The following is a 9,733-nucleotide window of genomic DNA, read 5'->3' as shown; positions in this document are numbered from 1 at the left end:
ACTCAGCATTTACCAATGTAAAATTCACAACATCCACAAGCAGGAAAAAAATCAGTTGACCGAAAAAGACATAAAAGTGATAGCGATGATATAACAAGCAGATAAGAATGTTAAAAGAGCTATTATAAATATGCTGAAGAAATTAAAACAAAGATAGTGAAGAAATAGGCAATATAAAAAATAAACAAATGCAACTTCTAGAAATAAAAATAAAAAATCCGAAAGAAAAATACACGACTTTTTCCTCAGATGTCCAGAACATGAAAGGATTTATTACCAGTAGACCTACACTATAAGAAATGTTAAATTAAGTTTCAGGTTGATGGAAACTTGGATCTACATAAAAGAATAAAAACCTCCATGTGGGTAAACATAAAAGTTTTTTCTATTATTTAATTCTCTTTAAAAGATAAACTAGAGCAAAATAACAATGTGCTGTGGGATTTATAACACATGTAGAAATAAAATGTTTGACAACAATAAAACAAAGGCTAAGAGGGGAAAGATAGAAGTGGACTGTTATAAGTTCATATATAGCAACAAAGTAAATCAACTAAAGAGATAAAATGGATTCACAAAAAATACTCAATTCAAAGAAAAGCAGAAAATGAGGAAATGTGGAACAGAGAACAGATGGGCAAATAAAAATTATAAAATGGTAGATTTACATAACTCATTGAATGCAAATGGTCTAAACAATTTCATTAGTTAGGGATTATCAGATTTAATAAAATAAGCAAGACCTATCTACATGTTGCCTATAAAAATACAGTTTAAATATAATGATACAAATAAGTTAAAAGTATGAAAAATATATACATCATGCTAACACTAATCAAAATAAAGCTGGAGAGGTTATAATAATATAATACAAAATAGATTTCAGAGCACAGGATATTACCAGGGATGCAAAAAACAAAAAGGGCAAGTCAACTCCTTAAGATGATATGTAACTGTCCTAAACATTTATACATCCAATAAATAGAGCATCAAAACTCAAAGCAATACTGATAGAACTGCAAGGAGAAATCTCTGTAGTTAGAGATTCCAAACTTCTCTCAATAATTGATTGAACGAGTAGATAGAAAATCAGTAAGAATATAGAAGATATATAGACCAGCTTGACCTACTTGCCATCTAAAGAAATTCCACCTAGGAAGAGCAAAATACACATTCTTGTCAAGAGTACATAGAACACTTACAAAGATAGATCATATTCTGGGCCATAAAATGTTTCAGTCATAATATTTCTAGAATAGGAAAAACTATGGAGATAGAAAGCAGTTCAGTGGTTACTTGGGGCTCGGAGTAAGAACAGTAACTGACCAAATGGGCACAAGGAAACTTTTTGAGATGATAGAAACCAAAAGCTGGTTTTTTGAAAAGATCAATTACATTTATAAACCTCCACTTAGATTAACTAAGAAAAAAAGAGAGAAGACACAAATTACAAATATTGGAAATGAAAGGACGGCCATCACTACTGATTCCATTGACATTAAAAAGATAACAAAGTACTATTGTGAACAAATCTACACCCACAAATTTGATAACCTAATTGAAATGCATCAATTCACTGGAAGATACAATCTGCTAAAATTCACACAAGGAGCAATAGGTAATCTGAATATACTTAGATTAGTCTGTGTTGCCTTAACAAAACACCACAGTCTGAGTTGCATAAATAACAGAAATTTATTTTCTCACAGTTCTATAGGCTACATGTCCAAGATCAAGGTTCTGTCCGATTTGGTTTCTGGTGAGGCCTTTTATCTTGGCTTGTAGATAGTCATCTTCTCACTGTGTCCTACAATGGCCTTTCTTTCTGCACATGGAGAGAGAGAACTCAAGTGTCTCTCCTTCTTTTTTTTTTTTTTTTTTTTAAACATTAATCCTATCAGATCAGGGCCACATCCTTAAGATCTCACCTGATATGAATTACTTCCTTAGAGGCCCCATCTATAAATACAGCCACACTGGGGTTAATGCTTTGATATATGAATTTGAGGGAGACACAAATATTCAGTACATAACAGATCTTTATCTATTAAAGAAACTGAATCAATAATTAATAACCTTTCAAAACAGAAAGCACCATGCTAAGATGGGTTCTGAAGAATTCTACCAAACATTTAGGAAGAATTTGTACCAATTCCTTGCAATCTCTTCTAGAAAATAGCAGAAGGAATACTTCCTAAATCATTCTATGAAGCTAGCATTATCCTAATACCAAAACTAGACAAAGATATTAAAAGAAAACTACAGACAAATCTCTCTCATGAACATGTATAAAATCTTCAACAAAATATTAGCATATTGAATCCTACAACGTATAAAAAGAATTATACTCTACAGCTGAGTGGAATTTATCTCAGGTATGCAAGGCTGTTTCAACATTTAAAAATATATAATCATCACATCAATAAGCTAAAGAAGACAAATCATATGATTACATCAGTAGATACAGCAAAAGCATTTGACAAAATCAAATACACTTTCATGATAAAAATTCTCAGCAAACTAGGAATAAAAAGGAACTTCCTCAACTTTATAAATATCTACAAAAAAAACTATAGCTAATACCATGCTTAAAGGTGAGAGACTAGAACTCTCCCACTAAGATCAGGAATAAGACAGGATGTCCCCTCTCACTGGTCCTTTTCAACATCATATTGGAAGTCCTAGCTAATGCAATATGAAAAAGAAAGAAAAGATTAGTAGATTAGAAAGAAGAAAATAAATAAAAGGAGAAAATGTTCATGGATAGAAGGGCTTAATATTGTCAAGGTGTGTCAGTTCTTCCCAAATTGATCTAGAGATTCAGTGCAATCCCAGTCAATATCCCAGCAATTTATTTTGTCAATATCAGCAAACTGATTCTAAGGTTTATTTTATATGAAGAGGCAAAACATCCAAAATAGCTAACATGATATTAAAGGAGAAGAACAAAGAGAACTAAAGAGAACAAAAGAGAACAAAAGAACTAAAGGAGAAGAACAAAAAATGGATAAAGTGGACTTTATTAAAATTTAAAACTTCTGTTCTGCAAAAGACACTGTCAAGGCAAGTCACAGAATGGGAGTCACAGACTGGAAGTCACAGACCGGGAGAAAAATAATTATGAAAGACATACCTGTTGCTCAATTTCACTAGCTATTAGGGAAATGCAAATAAAAATCACAATGAGATACCATCTCACACCTGTTAGAATGGCTACCCTTAACAGGAAAAGTAATAACAAGTGTTGGAGAGGTTTGTGCTGGTGAGAATGTAAATTGGTACAGCCACTATAAAGAACAGTATAGAAGTTCCTCAAAAAATTAGAAATAGAATTATCATATGGCCTAGCAATCCCTCTTCTGGTTATCTATCCCCAAAATTTGAAAAAGACATACCTGACAAAGAAATGTAATCTAACTGAACAATAAAAAATAAGTAACCAAACCAATTAAAAATGGACAAAAAAACCTAACAGAACTTCACCAAACAAGATAGTTGGCAAATAAGCATATGAAAGATTCTCAATATCAAGTGTCATTAGTGAACTGCAAATTAAAACACTGAGATAACATTACACATCTATTAGAATGATCAAAATCAAGAACACTGACAAGACCAAATGCTGGGAAGAATGTGAAGCAATAAGAACTCTCATTCATTTTGGTGAAATGCAAAATGGTATAGCTATTTTGAAAGACAATTTCTTGCAAAACTAAACATACTCTTAATACATAATCCAGCTATCATAGTCTTTGGTATTTCACCAAATGAGTTGAAAATTTATGTATATACAAAAACCTTCACACAAATGTTTACAGCAGTTTTATTCATATTTTTCAAAAACTGCAAGCAACCAAAATGTTCTTCACTAGATGAACAGATGAACTGTGGTACATCCAGACAATAAAATATTATTCAGTGCTAAAAAGAAATAAACTATCGGTCTATAAAAAGACATGGAAAGACCTTAAATGCATATTATTAAGTGAAAGACGCCAATCTGAAGGGCTCTATTTCTTGATTTGGTGGTAGTTACACATATTTTTGCTCTCTAAGAATTTATTGAACTGTACATCAATATTTTGTAAACTTGTGTGATCTAAATTTTAAAAATCAAAATCAAATATATATTAAAACACCAACACTACTGTAGGGAAATATACAAGTAAAATCATGAAGTAAGCAGAGCAGCCATCTTTATTGATTAGTTCTCCAGGCAGATTTTAAAATAAATAAAGAAAAAGCAAGTAACTTACAGAAGAAGATTGGTACATAATAAAAAGGAAAACAACAGCTTGTCTTTCTCAAATAGTGATCGGCATATATTACAATATAAGTTGTATGTGAAGTGGTCATTTAAATATCGTAGGCGCTTTTCCAAGATTTTGGATTTGTTACTAAAAGGTTAAAAAAAAAGAAAAATACGTTGAGTCAAACAAAACTAATACAAGTAACACATGAATGAACATATAAGTTGTTTTTATCAAAGTATCTACTATTTAAAATAAGAAATTACACACACACACATGCACACACACAAATGATTGTTTATAAAACCGGTGAAATCTAAATAAGCTCTCTGGATTGTACTCATGTGAATTTCCTGATTGTGATACTGTACTATAGTTATGTAAAATGTTACCATCAGAGAAACAAGGTGAAGGATACATGGGACCTCCCTATACAGTTTGTGTATGTGTGTGTGTGTGTGTGTGTGTGTGTGTGTGTAATTCTTGTGAATCTATATGTAAAAAATGGTATAATTCTACAAGAAAATAAAATATGGTTTACACCATCTATTTTCAAAATTTTAAATTTCATATTGTATTCCAAAATGACGGAAAACAATGAATTAATTTAAAAAGACTGGCTGAACCTCCATTAATGTGATGATGTATGCTGGGGAGGAAACTGTATAAGACAAAGAATTATGAAACATATATCTACTCCAAAGAAGCCTAAAATCTAGATCAAGATTTGTACACTTAAAAAATATGTAAAAAAGTCAGAAAACATATAGACACAGTGGTTACTTCTGGGTGGGTTATAACTAATATTTATTTTTTTCTTTTTACTCATACACTTAAAATTTTTGCAATAAGCATATATTCATTTCTTTTTTTATTTCAACTTTTTTAGTAATACTTATGGGAATATAATATGATAAACCTATTCTGGAAAAGTTCATGTTTATAGCAGTCTTATTTGTAATATCCCCAAACTGGAAACAACCCAGATATTCTTTAACAGATGAATGATTAAACAACCTGTAGGACATCAATATCATGAAATATTTCTCAGCAATAAAAAGGAGCAAACCATCGACACATACAACAACCTGAATGAATCTCCGGAGAATTAGACTGGGTGAAGAAAGTCAATCTCCAAAAGTTGCATACAGGATGACTACATTTATATAAAATTCCTGAATGACAAAATTATAGAAATGGAAAACAGATTAGTTGTTGCCAAGGGTTAAGGAGAGAGTGGGAATGGGAGGGAAGTGGGTATGGCTATAAAAAGGCAACATGGGTATCCTTGTGGTGATGGAAGTGTTATGTATCTTCTTGTATCAACATCAATATCTTGGTGTGATATTGTGCTATAGGTTTTCAAGATGTCACCATTGAGAAAACAGGTAAAGAGTACACAGTATTACAATTTCTTATAATTGCATGTGAATCTATATTTATCTGAAAATTGAGTTTAATTTTAAAAAATACTTATGTCCATGGGACTTCTCATCCTGACAAGAACTATTAGTCTAAAAACAAAACGACTAATAGTTTTTGTCAGGATGAGAAGTCCCCACAACTTTTGGCTGTGAAAACCAGTGTAGATTGTTAATGAGTGAGATGGAGGGTGGCTGGGGTCTCAAGCTCTCCTCTTAAAGAGCCCGTGTACAAACTTATTCCTTGACAGACTCACTCACTCTGAGCTCCAGCTCTGGGGCAACACCTTGAAAGGTACCAGGGACATATGCGGAGAAACTGAATTGTCTGGCTTCAGGGAAAGAGCTGGAGGGGCAGCTTTTTCCCCAATAGAAGTGCTGGCAAAGGCAATTATTCCTTTATTGAACCTTCCTCTGAGCAAGCATGCAGATGGCTACCATATCTGAGTCTTTGTCAACTTAGCTAACACTCACTGTTCACCTCACTGTGACAATTCTAAGGCCCTGCTCGCCCAACTTGTGGGCCCACCCAAGTGGCTTCCAGGTGGCTTTTCCATACAAATGGACCTGTCTTGGCTCATGCTGAAGACTTTCCTAAAATCTCTCAAAGATTCACAAACCCAAACATGCAGCATCTGGCCTTAGCATGCTAGACAGCCCAGAGGCTGGCACTAGTGGCAGCCAGCCTAGGCTTGAGTCTTGGCCTCTTCCAGGCACTTTCAAGCCCAGCACAATTGGTAACCATCTGCAGATCACTTTGTAGCTCATACCAAGTGGCCCCAGGGAGGGCAGAGGCAGCAGTTTACATTGGCCTGCAATGGAGCTCTTCCCAAGAGGCCCTAGAATCAACATACCTGATGGTCAGTCTTGGACTACACCAGAGCACCACCCAAACACTTCTACAAAAGACACACTCAAAGGGCAGACTAGGCAGGGAATAGACCCCTGCTAAAGCAGATACTGCTCTACAAGGTCAGCCTCTCCACAACAGCTCCTCCACTGTAGTCATGACCAGTCTTCACAACCAATTAGCTGGAGGGTCAATCCTCCCCAATGATGTGCAAATAGCAAGCAAAATTCAACTACAACAGAAGGGCACATACATCTCACACAAGAAACACACCTGGAGCTTCCAGCTCAGGTGACCAGGGAGACTGTGCCATTGGGCTCCACAGGATACCTGCTATCTAAGGCCACTCTATTAATCTGGAGACCTAGCAGCTCTACCTAATACACAGAAACAAATGCATGATGGCAGCCAAAATGGGGAGACAAGGAAACATGTCCCAAATGAAAGAACAGAACAAAGCTCCAGGAAAAGAACAAAATGAAAAAAAGAAATCTACCAGATGCAGAGTTCAAAACGCTGGTTATAAGGATGCTCAATGATCTCAGTGAAAACTTCAACAAAGAGGTAGGAAACATAAAAACAGAGATAGAAAACATAAAAAAGAACCAGTCAGAAATGAAAAAGACAATAGCTGAAATTAAGAATAGAGGGAATTGACAATAGATTAGATGAAGCAGAGGATCAAATCAGCTATTTGGAAGATAAAGTAGCAGAAAACACCCTATAAGAACAGCAAAAATTTTTAAAAATTTAACAATGAGGCTAGTTAAGGGAACTCTAAGACAACATCAAGCATAACAACATTTGCATATAGGAGTACCAGAAGCAGAAGAGAAAGTGCAAGGGATTAAGAACCTATTTGAAGAAATAATGACTGAAAACTCCCCTAAGCTGGTGAAGAAAATAGACATACAAGTCCAGGAAGCACAGAGTCCCAAACAAGATGAACCTAAAAAGGCCTGCACTAAGACACATCATAATTAAAATGCCAAAGATTAAAGACACAGAGAAAATCCCCAAAGCAGCAAGATAAAGGCAAGTAGTTACAAGGGTATTCCTGTAAGATAGTCAGCTGATTCCTCAACAGAAACTTTGCAGGTCAGAAGGCATTGGCATGAAATATTCAAACTGATAAAAAGCAAGGGGATACAACCAAGATTACTCTACTTAGCAAAGCCATCATTTAGAATCGAAGGACAGATAAAAAGTTTCCCAGACAAGAAAAAGTAAAGGAGTTCATCACCACCAAATCAGTATTATAAGAAATGCTAAAGGGATTTCTTTGAGAAAAACAAGAAAAAAATAAAAAAAATGAATAATAAAATGGCAATAACTACACATCTATCAACTATTGCTTTAAATGTAGATGGATTAAATGTTCCAATTAAAAGACATAGGATGACCGAATGGATACAAAAACAAGACCTTTACATGTGCTGTATACAAGAGACTCACTTCAGATCAAAAGACATATGCAGATGAAAGTTAAGGGATAGAGAAAGATGTTTCATGAAAATGGAAACAAACAAAAAAAGCTGGCATAGCAATACTTATACCAGACAAAACAGACTTTAAAACAAAGACTATAACAAGAGATAAAGAAGGACTCAGTAATCTCATTTCTGAGTATTTATCCAAAGAAACCCAAAACATTATTTCAAAAGGACAGGTGCATCCATATGTTCACTGCAGTATTATTTACAATAGCCAAGACATGGAGACAAGCTGTGTGCTTATTATGTTTATCAATGGATAAATAGATAAAGAAGAGGTGGCACATATATACAATGGAATATTACTCAGCTATAAAAAAGAATGAAGTTTTGCCATCTGCAACAACATGGATGGACTTAGAGAGTATTGTGCTGAGTGGAGTAAGTCAGATAGAGAAAGACAAATGTCATATGATTTCACTTACATGTGGAATCTAGAGAACAGGATAAACAAATAAAACAGAAATAAGCTCATAGATACACGAGCATTTTGATGGTTGCCTTAATGGGGGGTAGCTGTGAGTATAAGTGAAGAGGGGGGAGATTTAGAGGTATAAAATTGGTAGTTACAAAATAGTCATGGGGATGTATAGTATGGGGAATATGGTCAGTAGTATTACAATAACTATGTATGGTGTTAGATGGGTACTGGATTTATCAGGGTGATCATAAGTTATATATAAATCTAATCATTGTGTTGTACACCTGAAATTAATATAATATTGTACGTTAACTGTAACTGAAAAATAAAAAAAATATTTTAAACTAATAAAAATGATATAAAAACAAAAAGACTATGTTTCTGAGTGGACATATACATTAAGTTTCTTCAACACCCAAGAATTGCTGGATTTTTTGGAATTACTGGGTCATATGGAAAATCTATATTTAATATTTTGAGGAACTTCCAAAATGTTTCCAAAGTGGCAACACTATTTTTCAATTCCATCAGCAGTGTATAAAGGTTCTGATGTCTCCACATCCTCACCAACACTTGTTTTTGACATTTATGTTAATTCCCCAATTTGAATTTCTTTCATAATATGACTGGTGTAAATTGAAATTCCAAATTCCAACTGGGGAAGCTTAGCAATTTCAATAACTCAGGAGATTGTTCTACCAAGAGCCCATGTAGAACACACATAGCGGGCTCATATCATGTTTTTATTCTATTTAACATGTACAGCAGTTACTAAATACCAGATATGCTATAAACGTTTTACAAATATTACCTTTTTAAAATTTTCATAACAACTCTAAAAGGCAGGTACTATTTTTATTCCTGTTTTATAGATAAGAAAAATTATAGAAAGGTTAACTGATTTGCCTATATTTGTGTAGGTAGTATATGGCAGAACTTAGATTTAATACCTTACTCCAGTCTGACCCCCAAATTTATGCACATTCAGCAATTGATTAAAGTGAAAATATTTTTTAAATGAGTAGAAATATGGGACTGAAGCTTTTTACAGACCTCAAGGATGGAGAAATATATATATCGGAGTTGCCAGCAAAGATAAGTCACATGCCTTATATTTAGAAGGAGGGGCAGGAATAAGGACTAAAACTAATCCCTCTATGTGTAAATCTTGAGTAGGAGTGAAACAAAATTTAAAATAGGAAAGTTTACTTTCTTTTTTTCTTCATTCTTTCTTTTCTTTCCTTCTTTTCCTCCTTCCTTCTTTCCTTCCTTTTTTCCCTTCTCTCTGCCTTTTTCTT

General features: G+C 33.9%; 1 protein-coding gene across 1 annotated transcript in view; it reads right to left on the bottom strand.

Annotated features, from left to right (window-relative positions):
• DNAH12 (dynein axonemal heavy chain 12) overlaps window positions 1–9,733 on the bottom strand; it is a 228,350-nt gene that overhangs the window by 28,485 nt on the left and 190,132 nt on the right. Inside the window, exons 61-62 of the mRNA XM_023537644.1 lie at window positions 6,852–6,898; window positions 4,257–4,397 (exon numbers count right to left, since the gene is read on the bottom strand). Of these exons, the coding sequence (XP_023393412.1) occupies window positions 4,257–4,397; window positions 6,852–6,898 (188 nt within the window). The remainder of the gene's footprint in view (window positions 1–4,256; window positions 4,398–6,851; window positions 6,899–9,733) is intronic.

This window comes from Pteropus vampyrus, unplaced genomic scaffold (genome assembly GCF_000151845.1).
Source record: "Pteropus vampyrus isolate Shadow unplaced genomic scaffold, Pvam_2.0 Scaffold195, whole genome shotgun sequence".
Lineage (NCBI taxonomy): Eukaryota > Metazoa > Chordata > Mammalia > Chiroptera > Pteropodidae > Pteropus > Pteropus vampyrus.
This window is presented reverse-complemented; position numbering and strand designations above follow the sequence as displayed.